This window comes from Dreissena polymorpha, chromosome 1, assembly GCF_020536995.1.
Source record: "Dreissena polymorpha isolate Duluth1 chromosome 1, UMN_Dpol_1.0, whole genome shotgun sequence".
Classification (NCBI taxonomy): Eukaryota; Metazoa; Mollusca; class Bivalvia; order Myida; family Dreissenidae; genus Dreissena; species Dreissena polymorpha.
In genome coordinates, this window is record NC_068355.1 from 157830690 (window position 1) to 157850832 (window position 20143).

The following is a 20143-nucleotide window of genomic DNA, read 5'->3' on the forward strand; positions in this document are numbered from 1 at the left end:
GGCCCATGTTCTAACTTGGCCTTAAGATCATCTCCATAAAACTTCTGACCAAGTTTGGTGAAGATCGGATGTAAACTACTTGAATTAGAGAGCGGACACCATGCTGAATTTTAAAAAACGCACTAAGTGACCCCGTGAACTAGTTTTAGGCCTGGCATGGCCCATGTTCAAACTTGTCCTAGAGATCATTTAGATAAAATTTGTGACCAAGTTTGGTGAGGATTGGATGAAAACTACTTGAATTCGAGAGCGGACAACATTGTGATGTTTAAAACGCACTAAGTGACCCCGTGACCTTGTTTTGACCCGGCATGACCCATATTCAAACTTGCCCTAGACATTATCAAGATACAACTTCTGACCAATTTTGGTGAAGATTGGATAAAAACTACTTGAATTAGAGAGCGGGCAACATGGTGAGGTTTAAAACACGCTTAGTGACCCCGTGACCTAGTTTTTGACCCCCTATGGCCCATGTTCGAACTTGACCTACACATCATCTAGTTACAACTTCTGACCAAGTGTGGTGGAGATCGGATTTAAACTACTTGAAATAGAGAGCGGACACCATGCTCAATGTGTAAAACGTACTAAGTGACCCTGTGACCTAGTTTTTGATCTGGCATGGCCCATGTTCGAACTTGGCCTTCAGATCATCTAGATAAAACTTCTGACCAAGTTTGGTGAAGATCGGATGAAAACTACTTGAATAAGAGAGAGGACACCATGCTGAATGTTAAAAAACGCACTAAGTGACCCCGTGACCTAGTTTTCGATCCGGCAAGACCCATGTTCGAACATGGCCTTAAGATCATCTAGATGCAACTTCTGACCAAGTTTGGTGAAGATTGGCTGAAAAATACTTGAATTAGAGAGCGGACAACATGCTGAATGTTTGAAACGCACCAAGTGACCCCGTGACCTAGTTTTTGACCCGGCAAGGCCCATGTTGGAACTTGGCCTAGACATCATGTAGATACAACTTCTGTCTAAGTTTGGTGAAGATCGGATAAAAACCATTTGAATTAGAGAGCGGACAACATGCTGAATGTTTAAAACCCACTGAGTGACCCCGTGACCAAGTTTTTGACCCGGCAAGGCCCATGTTCGAACTTGGCCTAGACATCATCTAGATACAACTTCTGACCAAGTTTGGTGAAGATCAGATGAAAACTACTTGAATTAGAGACCGGACAACATGCTGAATGTTTAAAACGCACCAAGTTACCCCGTGACCTAGTTTTTGACCCAGCAAGGCCCATGTTCGAACTTGGCCTAGACATCATCTAAATACAACTTCTGAATAAGTTTAGTGAAGATCGGATGAAATCTTCTTGAAATAGAGAGCGGACTCTTAATACGGACCGACCGACAGACAGACAAGCTCACTCCTATATACCCCCTAAACTTCGTTTGTGGGGGTATAACAAAGATAGAAAATCAAAATTAAACCATTTGTTATTTGCCTTCAAGTACATCAATTTATAACAGGGCAAGTATGCCTTCTCATTCCCTTAAACTCTGCTTAAGTAAAAAAATATATTTATCGCCCACTTTGATGTTGACGGTCAAGTGTTATCTTGACCTTTAACACCCTAGAGACTCAGTCTCCCCTAATAACAATATTAGTAATGTGTGGCACTTTATTTAACAAGAGGGCCTGAAAGGCCCAAAGTCGCTCACCTGAGATAAAAAGAAATGACCTGTTCTTTGCAGCCCAAGATATCAATGGAACAAATGTTCTTACCAAGTATCATGAAGAATGTACAACAAATGGCCCCTTCGCGGCCATGTTTTTTTTAACAGACCTGAAACATTTTTTAACTCTTCCAAGATATGTCCAAATTTCATGAAGATTGGGAAAAAAATTTGTCTTCTAGACTGTTCACATGTTGTCACTATATACATATAAAGAAAACTGCCCCACTCCCTGGTGGCCATGTTTTTTCACTGATCACGACCATTTCAAACTTGTCCGAGACATCCACATAACTAATGTTTTGACAAAATTTCATTATGATTAGGCAAAACATGTGACTTCTAGAGTGCTCACAAGCTTTTTTACTATATAAATATAAGGAAAAAGACCCCCCCCCTGGCGGCCATGTTTTTTACGGATCCAAACCATTATCGAACTCAACTGTCCTATCCAGGTGTGGTAGTGCGGTCTCCTTCGCTTACACTAATGAACCAGTCACAGGACGGTTACAAGTTATGTAACTTTGTAAGCACTTATGTAATGCGGAAATATTTATCTGACAAACTCTTATTTCCGGTCAGGATGAATATACTGACTGGTTGTAATTCAATTAACTAAAGGCGTTCAGTCAGGGACGCCTAAATACACTCAAAGAATTTATTTATAAGTGAAAACCAAGGCAGCTTTAACAAAAATAACTAATTTTTATTCCAAGAACTCGGAAAATGAAGAACAATGACAGAAAATTAAGAACAGGTACAAGCCAAGTCTAAAGAATTTAAGTATTGTTACAAAAATGAACAACATACAGCAAATACCTTAATGAATGTAAAAAGAAGTTCAAAATCTGTAAAAAAAAAAACTGATATAAATATAAGTTACTGTTAGTCTAGAAAGTGCTTCAAAAATCTAGTTTACAAAATAGGTCTAATTTAATCTAAAGAACAATATTTATGGAGATTAGGAAACTTCAGTGAATCAAATGTAAAAATAAGAAAAATTTACTACAGCAGGGTTGTCATTATTAACCGATTGCCAATCGAATTCATAAGTTAAAATCGCCAGAAAATCTGTTGTTTTTCCTGAATCTTTAAAATTGCGATCGGAAGTTTTGTTCACGCAAACCACCAAAAAATGACGAGGAATAACCGTACTATAGTAGAGCGACGCCCGGTCATTCAGTGAGTCCATTAACTCCGCCTAAGAGCTACTGCTTTCAATGAATTTCTCAGGAGTGGCCAATATTGATTTTTCCAGCTGTCAATCAAATTCTTCTTGGTAAGCACATCAACCAATCAGCGCTCAGGCACCCGAATACACGTTGACCCCATGTGAAACTGTATCAAATAGCTGTACATTTCACAGATTATTACTGGCCGTATCTCAACGAATGTAGCACTGTAGAGACTTTAGAGAAAAGGTTTCCACATACTAAAACATGCTCTTCGATTTTCTACCAAAATAATAAATATTAGCGACCCCTGCGCTACGAAGTTGTTATTCAGCATCTAAATATAAGTCCACGCTTTCCCCGAGGAAGAATGACGTGATGTTATACATGAAGTCTAATTTTGTCATGATTTTCATTAGTACATGAAAACACGAGAAATGTGTCTCTGTTGCTAGAATTTTCTTAATTTCTTAATTTGTAAATAACGTGTTTTGAGATTGCCAAACTATGCATACATATAGGTCTACATGCACGAATGCCTGACAAGTTATATCAGGATCCGGTGTGAAAAGTACTCGGTAAAATTAAAAGAAAGACGCGTTTTTATTCTCAGAAATTAACTTTTACTTTTGCAAGCTTTTCTGAAAGGAGGTACATGTAACAGTTTAGATTGAGTCGTTGATTTGTCGTAATTATTAAATATAAACGGTTCTCAATGCTCTCAAATCGTGTCACGTGATTCTCGCATGTTCATTGGAAATTGCCCAAACCCACAATTCAATTTGTATATGCACGTGCGTTAAATGACATTCATCGTCAATATTGGCCATTATTTGGTTTTGAAAAAAAAGAAATCGTAATAATACTGAATAATGGTAGTGGATAGAATTGGAACATGGAAGATCTAATTTAATTTTATTTTTTTTATGCTCTGAGAAAAGCAGTATTTTGTCCCTAAAATGTCTAGAATTCGTTTTCGGTCGGGGGGGGGGGGGGGTGGGGGGGGGGTGGGCCTTGACCCTCGGCCGAATCGGTTACTATTCCAAAATAATCCTTTGTTTAAAATCATAATGACAACCCTGTACAGTTATTTAATTAGAATAGTCTTTCTAATTCATAAAATGCCAAATAAAAGTAATCTAAATAATATGAATAATTTAAAAAATAATGTCAAAATGTCTTGATGCTGGTGTTAAAAATTATTTAGAGTTTAATTATTTCAAAATTCCAACCTTTTTCAAGAGCTGTTAACTTTTCAAGAAAGCATCAAGAGGTGTTTAAATCAGCCAAAACAGCTTATTTTATACAGTTGAGAAGAGATCAATGGCAGAGTAGTCAATTTTCCCTCAGAACAGTGCATTTATCAATGATCAATATCTTCCCAAATTCCAGAGCAGAACTAAAAATAGATTACTGAACAAGGTTAAACAAGGGAGATAAATACTGCATAAATACTGCAAAATCATGTACATGTTGTCTTTCTTTCAGTTATCTCTTAGTTGAAAGGCTTATCATAAGTTTTAAATGACTACAGTACAGGCACCGTGTACTTAAACAAACGCCACTCGCCGCGGTGTTCATTTCACTGTGTTCTCTTACCAAATGAACCTGCGATGGGTGTCCAGATCAAATGTTCGTGGGGCCGTTTTCAATAAGGTGAACACCGCGAATCACTGCGGACGCATAATATCTGCCGCAGTGTTCATAGTGTCTGCTAAAAAAATAATAATTGAACATAAAAGTATTGTATCGATTCCTTTCATGTAAAACTGATAATAAATAATGTTTTTCACACCCATGCTCATGACAGTGTTTTCTGTCTTTTTAAACGCCTGGTATAAAAGAAAACCGTGTTCGCACATAGCGTGTTTGATTATGCAATTAACAGTTTGAAGCCATGGAGAACTCATAACTGATTGTAGTAATTGTATTATCTTGAGTCTCTTGATTCCCCGATGCATACCTGTCAACTGTCTCAATCGCATACATGCAACTTCTTCCAATCTTTATCCATTACTCGATAATCCCATATATGCCCGATTTCCATTTTTAAAAGCAAATTATGGGTGTGTAATATAGACGATAATATTGACAAAAATGTCAATTACACAAACGATTTTTTTTTCGAAAGTATCAAATGAATTTTGGCATATGATTCTATTTAAAGATTTTATGAAATAAGTGTCCAATCAGGACAAGGGTATTCCAAGGCATCGTGTACAGTTCATGTTCTGAAACAAATTGTAGCCGCAAATAAATACATGTATATGCCCCTGATATTTTCGTGTCCAGTTTTTATCTACAAAAAGCGCGCGAAAATAGCAGGGAACATTGTAAAAGCTTCGTTGTGAATTTCAATTTAAGTATCGGGGTACATGTATCTCGCAAATGACTTGGAATTGGCATTGCACATTAAGTGCCATGTACATTTCATGAATATTCTTTTACAACAACCAATGAACAGCGTCATCTATATTTAGATTTCATTCAACATGTAAAAGTCATTTTATGGAAATCGGGAGAAAGTGAAAGCGATTTTTCGAAAATAAACCAATGTTTTGTTTATTTAATTTGTCATTGTTTATATAAACAAAACATTGGTTTATTTTCGAAAAATCGCAACATTATAATTAATAGTGCACGTGCTTAGTTAACATTTAGGGGTAATAAACACGGGTTCTAGACACGTTGGAAGAAAGTCATCACGGTGATCACGGGTGTTCCCGTTATCGATAGCGTGAAATCGCGGCGATTTCGGGTGTTCGCTGAACACCGCGGTCAGTAGTGTGTCCGCCCCCCCGCGAAATGTCACCCATCGCGAAAAGTGAACACCGCGGACAGGCGTTTTTGTTTAAGTACACCATGCCTGTACTGTAAAACAGTTATGTTAACTATAAAAATTCTGTGTTATGAAAAATTACATAATACAGTTAATGTCATATAATATTGACATAATAAAACCAAACTTAACTACACAGGAAACAAATGTTCTGACCAAATTTAATGAATATTGAGCAAACTAGAAAGTTAACAAGATTTTACTATAGCCATATAAGGAAAAATGCCCCGCCCCTTGGAAGCCATGTTTTTCAAGCCAAGGTTACCATTTTTGAACTCATCCAAGATATCATTAGGACAAATCATCTGAGCAAGTTTCATGAAGATCGGAAAATAAATGTGGCCTCTAGAGTGTTAACAAGGTTTTACTATAGCCATATTAGGAACAAGAGCTGTCTCCATCGGAAGACATATGCCCCCAAATAACGCTTTTTCGAAACCTAAATGCAGATTTTGAAACCTAAACGCGGACCCTAAGTTCAAGGTCAAGGTCAAAGGGGTCAAAATTTGTGTGCGTAATGAAAGGCCTTGTCCATATACACATGCATACCAAATATGAAAGTTACATCTGAAGCGACATAGAAGCTATAAGCATTTTTCGAGCAGAAACACAATTTTTTGATGATTCAAGAGCCATAACTCAGAAGTGCCTGGGTAAATTTTGCTGATTATCGAACTTAACCTAGATTGTATTGCCTTACACATTTATATGAAGTTTGGTGAAGATCCGATGACAATTGCTCGAGTTATTGAGGGAAAACGAAAACAAACTCAATTTTTCGATGATTCAAGGGCTGTAACTCAGGAGTGTTTTGGTCAATTTGGTCGATTATCGAACTTAACCTAGATTTTATTGCCTTACTAATTTTTATGAAGTTTGAAGAAGATCCGATGACAATTGCTTGAGTCATTGAGCGGAAACGAGAAAAAAACTCAATTTTTCGATGATTCAAGGGCCGTAACTCAAGTGTGTCATGGTCAATTTAGCTGATTATCGCGCTTGACCTACATGTTATGACCTTACACATTTTTATGAAGTTTGGTGAAGATCCTATGACATTTGCTCGAGTTATTGAGCGGAAACGAGAAAAAAACCATTTTATGATAATTCAAGGGCTGTAACTCACGAGTATCTAGGTTAATTTGGCCGATTATCAAACTTGACCAAGATGTTAAAGCCTAACACATTTTCATGAAGTTTGGTGAAGATCCTATGACATTTGCTCGCGTTATTGAGCGGAAACGAGAAAAATCCCAATTTTACGATAATTCAAGGGCCGTAACTAAGGAGTGTCTGGGTCAATTTGGCCGATTATTGAACTTGACCTAGATGTTATAGCCTAACACATATTCATGAAGTTTGGTGAAGATCTGATGACAATTGCTTGACTTATTGAGTGGAAACTAATCCGGACGGACTGACTGACTAACTAGAGAGTGAACAAGGCAAATGTTGATGTCGCACAACACACGACGGACAACGGACGACGGACAAAAGGCGATCACAAAAGTTCACCATGAGCACATTGTGCTCAGGTGAGCTAAAAATTGCATGATGAATGACAAAGTTACAGATATGGACAAGCTGTTTAATGGCAAAATTTAACCTATGACCTCTTATGTGACCATGATCTATGGGCAGGCAGAGGTTTTACACATGAAATGCTGTCTTTTCATGGTGGTCATTTGTGTTAAATTATTTTTGAACACCATGGTGAATGTAAAAGTCAGAGTACAGGTAAGCAGTTTTATGGCAAAAATTGACCTTTGAACTCTTAAGTGTGACATTGACCTTCAAGGAAGCGAAGCAAGTTTACAATAGTCTATTTTCTCTGGAAAAGAGTTTACAACAACATGACAGGGCCCTCAATCTGTCAAATCCACGGCCGAAATTCGGCCGCATTCCCCCCTGAAAAGTATACTTTTTTCCCCTTTATGGGGGAAAAATACCCCCTAAAAAAAATTTAAAAAAAAATATTTTTTTTTTATAGATAGATGTGTCTCATGATTATTATATCTCAATTCTATTTTAATTTAATCTTGTCAAACATACTAAATTATGAAAAAAGCAATAAATATAGTGCAAACATGTACAAATGTTATAATTAGAGAGTAAGTAAAAAATCCCCCCAAAAGGGAAACGCCGCGAAAATTCCCCCTGCTAGCGACCCGCTTCCCCTAAAATGGATTGAGGGCCCTGCATGATGAATTAACAATTTACAGTCAAGGCAAGCAGTCTGATGGCCAAATGTGACCTTTGAACTCTAAGTGTGACTTTGAACTTTCAGGTAGCGTTCACATGCAACCAATCATTTTATGATGGATTGCGTTTGTGATAATTTAGTTTAAATGCGTCAACATATGGCAGTAATTACTGAGACAGTAAAGTTCAAGCTGTATTATTGCAAAATTTGGCAGTTATTACTGAGACAGGAATTTTGCAGCTGACTTATGGCCAAATTTGACCTATGACCTTTGAGTTTGGGATACACACATCATATGCTACACATGAGCTTAATATTGTGACATTTGTGCCAAGTTAATTAAAAATCCATCAATATTTAAAAGTTTTGGCCGAGATAGGAAAATTAGCACTGATATACAGACATACACAGAGAAAGTGAAGTGTCTGCTGTATGCCACCTTTGAGGGCATACAAATCATGGAGTAAGACAAGAGACCTAAAGTCAAATCCTAAATTGTTTGAGAACTAGACGGTAAGTCTACATCTTGCCTTTTTACTAAAAATGACCCTTAAAGAATTTGAATTGCAAAAAAAGTCAAACTGGACATAAAATGCACAAGCAAATCTTGTTACAAATATTAATTTCCATTACTTTGTAGATACATGTCCATCAATTCAATTTGTGAAATAGGACATTTAAGATCAGGAATTTAGAGGTTGAAAACCAGGATCATGTGCTTAAAATGTGCCTGGGTCAAGTGAAATGTTCAGGGGTTAATATACTTAAGTCTCGAGTTATTTTGTTTCTGCATGTTTATTAGATGATCAGCAAAAGAGTACACACACACACACCTACAGTTCAGCCAACGCAGAACAAACTTTATCCTTGGTTACGCCATGGCCAGAACATTAGTACGTAGAATTAATTACGCACAACTGTAAAGTTTCGTTCGATTCTCAAATGAGCATTATTCAATTTGTAATCCGAAACACTCTTCCGAATTTTAATGCTAATGTGACATTAGTAACAAATAAATTCTAGCGTCGAATAAACAGTGCTTTATCCTTTGTCTCAACAAAAAGCGGCTGCGCGCGAAAATTATGCAGACATGTAGAACGTTGCATGGAAAGTGTGGGTGTATTTTGTGTTGTATAAGAACATGAACATCACGTCAGGCGATTTACGCGTGTTCAGTGGAAAAAACTTGCCCCTATTGGACATTATTTCATCACATCTTTAAATAGAAACAAATGCCAACATTTATTTGACACTTAAGAAAAATGGCAAATGTTTGTATTTCTTGAAATTAATGAGAACTTTTATCGTAAATATTTACCAGAATTTGCTTTTAAACTGGAATATACAGGATTATCGGGCAATGAGTAGCAACGGGAAAAATATTAAGTATGCAGTAATAGATACATTAAATTAATTATGATTTTAAATATTATTATATTGTTCTTTTGAAATTTATTAACTAACATATCATTTTAAAAAGATTTTTATTTTATGATGCGCATCGACTCAGCGTCATGTCATGGATCGCGGCTTGCCTCGGCGGACAGATGCCGCTTCAATGGCCGACTTGTTGCGCCTTTACGCCGCGGATCGCGAAATATGCTTGTTCTGCGTTGGCTGTACTGTATATTATACTAACATTGTGTGATATTAAAGTAATCAGTTACAGAGACTTTCAAGATGAATAAATACACACTAAAACTCATAACTAGAGGAAAATATGTGTAAAGGAGTATTTACTCTGAGGGGATAGCACGTGGATATAGTTCTCTGGAAGGGAGGCGTCCATGACCAACAGTTGCTGACCAGTGGTCACCACCGCTTGACCCAGGCTCCCTGTGGTCAGTCCAACCTCACTTTCTGAACTCATTAAACATCAAGTGGTCTGTAACCTGCAGGGTAAATAAGACATATCTTAAACAAGAGGGCCTGAAAGGCCCAAAGTCGCTCACCTGAGATAACAAGATATTATTGGGACAAATCTTCTGACCAAGTTTCACGAAGATTGGAAAATAAATGTGGCTTCTAGAGTGTTAACAAGGTTTTGCTTTAGCCATATAAGGAAAAATGCCCCGCCCCTTGGCAGCCACGTTTTTCAACCAACTGGCATCATTTTTGAACTCTTCCAAGATATTATCGGGATGAATCTTCTGATCAAGTTTCATGAAGATCAGACAGTAAATGTGGCCTCTAGAGTGTTAACAAGATTTTACTAAAGCCATATAAGGAAAAATGCCCCGCCCCTTGGAAGCCATTTTTTTCAAGCAAACATAATTATTTTCAAACTCATCCAAGATATCATTGAGACCAATCTTCTGACCAAATTTCATGAAGATTGGACAATAAATGTGGCCTCTAGACTGTTAACAAGGTTTTACTATAGCCATATATAGCCATATAAGGAAAAATGCCCCGCCACTGGTGGCCATGTTTTTAAAGCAACCAAAACCATTTTCGAATTCATCAAAGATATCGTTGGAAAAAAATCTTCTGACCAAGTTTCATGATGACAGGAAAATATATGTGAACTCTAGAGTGTTAACAAGGTTTTACTATAGCCATATAAGGAAAATAGCCCCGCCCCCGTGGTGGCCATGTTTTTCAACCAACCGGCATCATTTTTGAAGTCGTCCAAGATATTATTGGGATGAATCTTCTGACCAAGTTTCATGAAGATCTGACTATAAATGTGGCCTCTAGAATGTACACAAGATTTTACTATAGCCTTATATAGTCATATAAGCAAATGCCCCGGCCCTTGGCGGCCATGTTTTTCAAGCAAACGTAACCATTTTCGAACTCATCCAAGATATCATTTATACAAATCTTCTGACCATATTTCATCAAGATTGGACAATAAATGTGGCCTCTAGAGTGTAAACAAGGTTTTACTATAGCCATACATGTATAAGGAAAAATGCCCCGCCCCCCATGGCGGCAATGTTTTTCAACCAACCGGCATCATTTTCGAACTCGTCCACGATATTATTGGGATGAATCTTCTGACCAAGTTTTATGAAGATTGGACAATAAATGTGGCCTCTAGAGTGTTAACAAGATTTTACTATAGCCATATAAGGAAAAATGCCCCGCCCCTTGGCATCCATGTTTTTCAAGCAAAGGTTACCATTTTTGAACTCATCCAAGATATCAGTGGGACAAATCTTCTGAGCAAGTTTCATGAAGATTGGAAAATAAATGTGGCCTCTAGAGTGTTAACAAGGTTTTACTATAGCCAAACAGTACAGCCAAAGCGGAACAAACGTATTTCGCGATCCGCGGCGGCAAGGCGAAACGAGTCGATGCCGCGTCAGTCGTTGAAGCCGCGTCAGTATGCGGCGGCAAGTCGCATTTCGCCGCGAAACTTCCCATCTGTCCGCCGAGGCATGCCGCGGTCCGCGACATGATGCCAAGTCGATGCGATCATGAAATATTTTTTTTTTTAATTATTAGTTACATGTAGTTAACAAATTTTGAAAGAACAATTATAATAATAATTAAAATCATATTAATAAATTTATATTAGCATATACATGTAAGCATAGTTAACGTGTCTGGCCAATTATTAAGTTTGTTTCCCGCCCGTAGCGTATGTATTTCACACATAAACAAGGTCACGTAATTATGTTTTCGCACATACAAGTGGTCAAGGCTCCAGCATATGGTGGATTTATAAATTAATTGCATGTTGATTCCGCTATTATATTTTAGCTGAGAAAATTAGCAGTTTGAAGCCACATCAATAATCAAGACGGTGACGACGTATTTGTAGTTTTGTTAATTATCAGCTTATTATAACTATTGTTTGAATATGCGTATATAAACACGTTTTATTTTGTTCATATTATACAGTTAATATCGCTACTTATTACCCGATAATCCCGTATATTCCAGTTTTAAAGCAAATGCTGGTAAATATTTACGATACACAAACATTCTCGATATTTCCTTAAGTATCAAATACATTTTTGGCATTTGTTACTATTTATAGAATTGATGAAATAACGTCTAATCGGGGCGTTTTTTTTCTCCACTGAACACACGATTTACGCCTGACGTGATGTTCATGTATTTATACAACACAAAATACACCCAAACTTTCCAAACGACGTTCTACATGTCTGCATAATTTTCGCACGCTTTTTATGAAACAAAGGATATTTTAGCAATGTTTATTTGACGCTAGAATTTGCCAAAGGACGCGTAATCATTAAAATTCGGAAGTGTGTTTCGGATTACAAATTTAATAATGATAATCGAACGAAACATAAACAGTTGCGCGTAATTAATTCTACGCTACATATACATGTATGTACATGTAGGTGGATATCTTTTCACTCGATCCGCCGCGTACGTATGCGGTGGATTTACTCCGCGAAAGTACGCCAGGTTAATACAGACTCGGCGTCGTTGCGCGGATCGATGCCGAGTGCCACGGCGATACGCCGCGTGAACACACGATTCGGCCGCCGCGGACTAATAATCAGGCCGTGGCGTAGCCGCGGATTATGTTTGTGCCGCTTTGGCTGTACTGTATAAGGAAAAATGCCCCGCCCCCTGGTGGCCATGTTTTTCAACCAACCTGCATAATTTTCGAACTCGTCCACGATATTATTGGGATGAATCTTCTGACCAAGCAGTGTTTTTTTATGGCAATTTCGGGGCCGATATTCGGCCCCATTCCCCTCAAAATAGAGTTATTATATATTTTTCCCCCATTTTGTAAAAAAAATCCCTTTTTTTAGAAAGAACTGTCTCATAGTCATGATAAATATATCTCAAATTTATTTCATAAACAACTAACAAAGTATATAGCTATAATTTATATTATTTTGAATTATTATAACGAGTTGTATCAAATAGTTTTTCCCAAATCAGTGGACTTTTCACATTAATTGCATTTTTCTCCCAAAATGGCAAAGTAAAGGCCTGATGTATCTATATTGTGTAAATATTTGTTAATAAAATCATTCCAATTTGGTCCATTTATTGATAAAAATGCTCAAATTTGCCATTTTATCGATTTAAAAGATCCCAATTAGACTCAAAATGGCTAAGAAAACTGTGACTGTGCATGAAAGCTGTCTGAAACTTAAATGTTGAAAAAATCATTGATATTTATTTTAATTTAAGAAAAAGGACAAAAAAATTCAGCTGTGAATATTATATTCATACAAACATGTGTAATAATATAATAAATATCATTACATATAAACAAGTGAATTTTTTATTTTCCCCTTTTCCTAAAAAACGACGCATTTTTTCCCCTTTGGACGGGCCCCGCCACCATTCCCCTATAAGTGAAAAAAAACACTGCCAAGTTTCGTGAAGATTGGCCTCTAGAGTGTTAACAAGATTTTACAATAGCCATATATAGCCATATAAGGAAAAATGCCCTGTCCCTTGGCAGCCATGTTTTTCAAGCAAACATAACCATTTTCGAACTCATCCAAGATATCATTGAAACCAATCTTCCGACCAAATTTCATGAAGATTGTACAATAAATGCGGCCTCTAGAGAGTTAACAAGGCAAATGTTGACACCGCACAACGCACAACGGACGACGGACAAAAAGCGATCACAAAAGCTCACCATGAGCACGTTGTGCTCAGGTGAGCTAAAAATACATCTTGTACACATGCTCCATTAAAACAAAATCTTTGTGTACCAGGAAATCATTTAACAAATATGCCTTGCTATCAGAAAACTGGGCGACACTTTTAGCCTACACACAGGGCTTCTGCTGTTGTTTGCCTAATTTTGCCAATGACAAAATTTAGTTCAAAGGTCAAAAATGACCATGAATGAGCTTGTCTGGTCGATCACTATTTTGTTCATTGTGAGATTTTAAAATCATTTGGCACATTTGTTCAACATCATTGGACGGTGTGTCATGCAAAAGAATTACGTCGATATCTCCAAGGTCAATGTCACACTTTAAGGTCAAAGGTAAAAAATGGCCATAAAAGAGCTTATCCGGGCCATAAGTATGTCGTTCATTGTGAGATTTTAAAGGGGCCTTTTCACAGATTTTGGCATTTTTTAACTTATTCATTAAATGCTTTATATCGATAAATGTAAACATTGGATCGTAAAAGCTCCAGTAAAATATCAAGAATAAAATTTAAAAAAGGAAAAGAACATTGCCCGGACCAGGTTTCGAACCAGTGACCCCTGGAGTCCTGCCAGAGTCCTGAAGTAAAAACGCTTTAGCCTACTGAGCTATTCCGCCGAGTACACATGCTGAACGTATTTTATACCTTATATAAGCAATCTTCGTAGTTTCACAAAATTTAACGACAAAAACAGAACTCTCCAAATTATTCAATCGTTTCGCGTTGCAACGCTTTATAATTTTTAGGTTTTAAAATCGTCAAAAGATGCATATAATGGCTCTATTAGACCATGGTAAATGTTCAGTATTACTGTTTCCTCACAAATATCATAACTAAAACGAAAATTTGCGAATCTGAAACAACTTTTTTCAATTTTGTCAATTTACCAAAGCGTGAAAAGATCCCTTTAAAATCATATGGCACATTTGTTCTCCATAATTGGACGGTGTGTCATGTGAAAATATTACGTTGATATCTGCAATGTCAAGGTCACACTTTGAGTTGAAAGGTCATAAATGATCTTGTCCCGGCCATACATGTACTATGTAATTCATTGTGAGACTTTAAAATTACTCAGTACATTTGTTCACAATCATTGGACGGTGTGTCATGCGAAAGAATAATGTCGATATCTCCAAGGTAAAGTTCACACTTTGAGTTCAAAGGTAAAAAATGGCCATAAATGATCTTGTCCAGGCCATAACTATATGTCATTCATTGTGAGATTTAAAATTCAGTGTTTTTTTCCTTCTTTAGGCGGGTCCGGTAAACGGACCCATTCCCAATGACCTACGGACCCGTTCCCAAAATGAACTGGACCCGTCCCAAATTCCGGAAAAAAAATTAATTTAATCCTCCATTGGGAATTTTTTAGTCCCATTTGGGAAAAATATATACTTTTTTCCATTGTGAATGGGGCCAGATACCTGCCCTGATTTTTAACGAAAAAAACGCTGTATTATTTTCTAAAGGCCAGTGTGAGCATTGAAAATGCCCCTAAGGAAGTGTAAAATTAGTTACAAGGCTTCTTTCTGACTAATTAGTGTGATATTGAGGGTAGTACATTAATATTGAAGGAGGTCACAGTTAAGCCCAATACAACATTTCTTTCCTATATCATGCCAATCAGTATAAAGCTTTATAAAGATCTAACTAAGTACACTACTTTTTCATCAAAGTAGTAACAGGAACAAAGTTAGCTATACTGTTTTTATTGAAGTCATCTTGTTTAATTCCATGCCATTTATCTTTACTGTTCTTATTAAAAGTCTACTGACCCTGCATGACTAGAGTTAGCCATTGAAAAACCAGTATTATTTACACTACAGGGTATGACAAAAAATAAGTCTCTATTCCAATTAAAAACAAATAACTTAAAAAATTGGAATTTAAGAATTACACAAACTCAACAACATCAATATTTACCTCAAAACATTTATTCATCCTGATTATTTTCCAATTATACTATTTCATCAACATCCAAGAATCAGCCACTATAAAACCTGGCATGGAGCTTACAGAGACCTTTAAGCACCAATTGACCACTACCAACTGACCATATCCCTCTTATTGTTCATAAATAATGAACAAGACCATTACATTCACCTCAACTACCTGACCACTGACCTTTCATCAACCTCTGACCACTGCATGTTATAGCTGACCAATTAATATATCCAAAATTTGCCAATATCATCAGAATTAAACTGGCTTGACCTCACTGACCAAAGTTTGAAGGACTCCAGCTGAGAAAAATAGCTGAATGGTGATAATGATTCAGGGAATCAAGTAGAAAACATACTGAGTACACACAGACTTAGGCCAGCATTTTTTTATTATCTGTTTTACGGGAGCGACAGACCCTATTTTTCGACAAATACAAATAAAAATAAAAGTCACTTTCGTTTTTTTTATTTACATTTCACCCGCCGACCTAGTATCTTATCCAAAACGAGAAAAAAATTGCGCATATTGCCGAAAGTGTTGTTCAAAATATGTTTATAATACGGGTTGTTTCGTTGTGCCAATTCGACTTGTAAAGCGTCAGTGATTTTCATTGGCTATTGCAGCCAATACCACATGCTATTAGCCAATCGGTGAGTATTTAACAAAGGATTTTCATATTGCATTTCCGAAATGGCGGCATTAACATCAACGAGACAAATATAGCATATTTTAAAATCAAATTAATTTAAAACGGAGCAGAAACAATTTCAATTAGAAAGATAATCTTCAGAACACCATTGTTGACATCATGCCCATATTATGTGATATGAAATTCAAAATAATAAAGATTTTTCGCAGATGATGCAGAGGTGTCACCATCGATAACTTTCGATGTGTCAAAAAGTTTTGGGTAGGTTTAATAAATATGCGTATTTATTATATGCATATCCTGTCTTTATTTAGAAAAAAAGTATGCAACACAGCTTCTGAAGAAAATAACATTGGGTTCCGATGTTCGTATGTCCGTCAAAGTCACAAGAAAGTTTTATTTATTTTTCTTGACATTATTTTTCAAAAATTAGTTATTATTTAGCCGAAATATGATGTTCTATAAACTGTAAATAATGTTTTCATACTGCAATAATTGTACTGCAAGGAATGCAAATAAATTTATCACACCTCAGGCTCTGTTGATAAATGTGCTCAGGGCCCTTGGGGCCGACCATATCCACCTTAAAATAGTGTACTTTTTCCCCCTATTTCACCTAAAAATTCCCCCCTCCAAAACAAAAAAAAATATTTTTTTACTTTTATACCTATGTTGCCAGCTGGTATCTTGCTTATAAACCTTTGATTAAATGTATATTTATGTAGATTACATTAAAATAGAGCAATATTAAGTGCTGAATGATTGGTGAAAAGATCTTGTAAAATTCCCCTTTTCGCCGAAAACGACGTGAAATTCCCCCCTTTAAGGGCCTCGGCACCAATCCCCCAAAGTGTAGCAAGTGCCCTGGTGCTCAATCAGCTCTATGTATTTGTTCCAAGGGTTATTATTATCTTCACATTTATATAGCTCTCTCTGTTTATTATATATCCAAAACATGTTATTGCTGTTTCTCCTTAAAATAATACAGACAACACATTCCATAGAAATTTTCATTTGAACTTAAACTGTGGTGAATAAGTGAGGAACAAAATAATATGTGCAAAAGTTTACACCATTTTATTTTGACAATACTGTGAGTCTTTTACGAAATTTTTGAAATAAAATACTATTTTAAAATATACAATTACATAGTTCAAAAGTTGTGTTCTATATATAATTAATCTTGCGAGTAAGTTATATACAGTCAGCAGAGTAATTCTACTAGTACAATTTAAATCCTTGCTACATGTGCTATTTAATTCTTTATACGGCTTTCACTTAAGAAAATGTTCAATGAAATAAATCTAGGTTTCTAGGTATATTGTGTCATTAACCTCAATATTTTGTTGGGGCTAATGTGAAGCCAATGGACATGATACAAAACCTACAAAGATTACCGCCATACAATGTCACATACAAAATAATTATCACCTAACCAGCGATTTTCCTCCTTCTTTATTAAGTACCGGTAAATGGTACTTTCCCAATCGAGCGAAAATTCCCAAATTCCCAATCGTCTTCTGAAAAAATCCCAATCGGCGTCCGAATTTTTTCTCAAAACCATCAAAAGTTTTGTAACAAAACCCAACTTTCGGTGAGCGAACAAAGAAAATCGTATAGCTGTGTGTAACCACGCGCTCGATTAATATCGGGTTTTATTATTCAGCGCGTTCAATCAATAGAGTCGTTACTGTTTGCGGTTCTTTTGTCAGGCAGCCAGCGTACTGTTTGACGTCGGTTTGAAACCTTATCGTAGTTTGAAATGCCCTCCAGCACTTCCTCTGTGGAAAGGTTGTTCAGTCTAATGAACAATCTTTGCACGACCGATCGGAACCGTCTATCACAGGACACATTGACAGCTCTAATGATGCTGTGCAGAGAGGGATGCCAGCAACTGAGTGATGATCAAACATCAAAGATTGTTGAAATTTTCAAAAAAATGAAAGAGAGAGACATTGCTTTATAAGAGATTAAAACAACTAGTAATTGATTTTGTGTCTTCTATATAATATTTTTTTATTTATATCAACTTTATTACTTTAAGTAATGGTCATTAAGGCATGCCTGCAAATGATTATTTAAATGGATATGTTCAATTAAGTTTGAACTGTATGATGTATTCAATAAGACCCAAACTTCACGACGCGATTTTCCTGATTTAAGGATTTCACGACTCGATTTTTCCCAATTTTGAGGTTTTCACGACTCAATTTTTCCCAATTGGACCGGTACGGGTACTTTTCCCAATTGGACAAGGAAAATCGCTGCCTAACCCATGCGTTTTGAGAGAATAATATTGTTTAACTCTTATATAAGTAAATATTAAGCATGTGAAACAAGGACGGGTAATTTTTAACTCCAAATGTATGATTTGATCACACCTAGAAGAAGAAAACACTAACATGTTACACACCAAACATTGAACCCCTGACCCTTGCGGTGTCTGTGTTGTTAGGGATTTTCAACGACATTAATCTATATAAATAAGTTTACCCCATAAGAGCAAACAGTTTTGTCCACGGAGACATGCTTTGATGAAACTTAGCAGAGAACCACTATATGGTTGGCATGCAACACAACAAACCAACGGTTTCAGAGAATGATTATATTATTTATATTTATAAGCAAAACTGTAACCCCTAGCGAGGACAAATTTTCTGCATGATTTGAACAAACTTCAAAGAGAACCTCATAACGATGTTACACACCAAATATTGTAGTCATGCCTCTTGTGTTCACTTAACATATATAAACACTAAAACTCTCTCTGAATATAAAATGAAATGCAGCACATGTTTTTATAAGTCTATAACTCACGGTTTCTTAAATGAAATATTCACATTTTATGTACTAGAACTTTCACTACACAAAGTTTGGATCAAGATCAATTCAAGCACAGTCTGATGAGGATCCAAAGTGTTCGCTTAACATCTTTAGAAGTACTGACTGAATGACAATTATGTTGAGCAGTTTGGATCCTGATCAGACTGCTCTTTTAGAGCCAAAATGGTCGCAATCGCCCTAAGGTCCAAATTCCTGTTATGTGGCTCATTTTTTCTCATGATTGATACAAATTATCATGATATAAAGCAAATCTGTTGTATATTTAATAGTATTTTAAGTGTGCATATTCCACCCATGGATCATGAAAGTTACAAAGTTGGTTGTTATTTAAAGCTATTAAACAATTTAAAAAGTTTTCAATTCTTTTTTATTTAAGTCAAATGCATGCTATATTTGTTATAAACATACATATGATTAACACTCAACAAAAGTTTAACGATCACTATAATACACTACACACCTGGCGTGGTTAATGGTCTCTATTGAAGCAACATAGTATAAAACATGCGAATGGTGCTTTTACATATAAATATATATAAAAATATGTTTACTTTTATTATAAAAAGCTTCTACAACAGTGTAATACATATAAGATATATAAAACACTTAAAGGTTAATGCAAGTATACATAAGGTTAAATTCCCTTAATTTTAAATTTTCAACAAAAAAAAAAATCATCAGTTTAGACAGTTTTATTTTTATTTTTTGGTAGACTGATCACTTTTCATGATTTTATTTTTATTCATCCCCCCCCGACTCAATTTTTTTGAAAAATTTCCCGTAAAACAAATAAAAAAAATGCTGGCCTTATCACTTTGAAATCAACACCAACGTGGTGTCATATCTGGCAAATGTATCATGTTATTTAAAGAAATAATTGAATCTGAGATTATTTTTCAGGCATAGAAGTTTCAAGTTCGTGCATGATACTTAAACTCATTTGTGTGTAATTAAAAATGAGCTATGGCCTATGACTTGCTTTTTTTTATTACTTTTATTTGAACAAATTTAAAGTAACATTACTACTCAAAATCAACGAAAATTTCGTACAATATTTAGTAAAATAAAGCTAAACAATTAAAAATCATTGTTCCTAAGTAATATGGCCATTGTCGTCGAAATTTCAACGCCAGATGTGGTCTGGTAAAATAGATGTTTGTGGATACAAAATGCTC

At 36.0% G+C, this 20143-nt stretch overlaps 1 protein-coding gene and 1 long non-coding RNA gene across 8 annotated transcripts in view; both read right to left on the minus strand.

Moving 5' to 3' along the window:
• Positions 1 to 20143, minus strand: part of LOC127857622 (orphan steroid hormone receptor 2-like) — a 66951-nt gene that overhangs the window by 36836 nt on the left and 9972 nt on the right. For 6 of the 7 annotated variants that reach the window (XR_008038531.1, XM_052394162.1, XM_052394203.1 and 3 more), the window contains one exon: positions 9653 to 9804. The exons of the other annotated variant lie outside the window; for it this stretch is intronic. Coding sequence is in view for 5 of the 6 variants with exons in the window: in XM_052394162.1 (XP_052250122.1) it covers positions 9653 to 9782 (130 nt within the window). In the remaining variant the exon portion in view is untranslated. The remainder of the gene's footprint in view (positions 1 to 9652; positions 9805 to 20143) is intronic. 7 annotated transcript variants of the gene reach the window in all.
• On the minus strand, positions 582 to 976 carry LOC127857949 (uncharacterized). The gene is made up of 2 exons (XR_008038692.1): positions 923 to 976; positions 582 to 765 (listed from the first exon to the last, which is right to left on the minus strand). It is a non-coding gene; the product is annotated as an uncharacterized LOC127857949 (long non-coding RNA).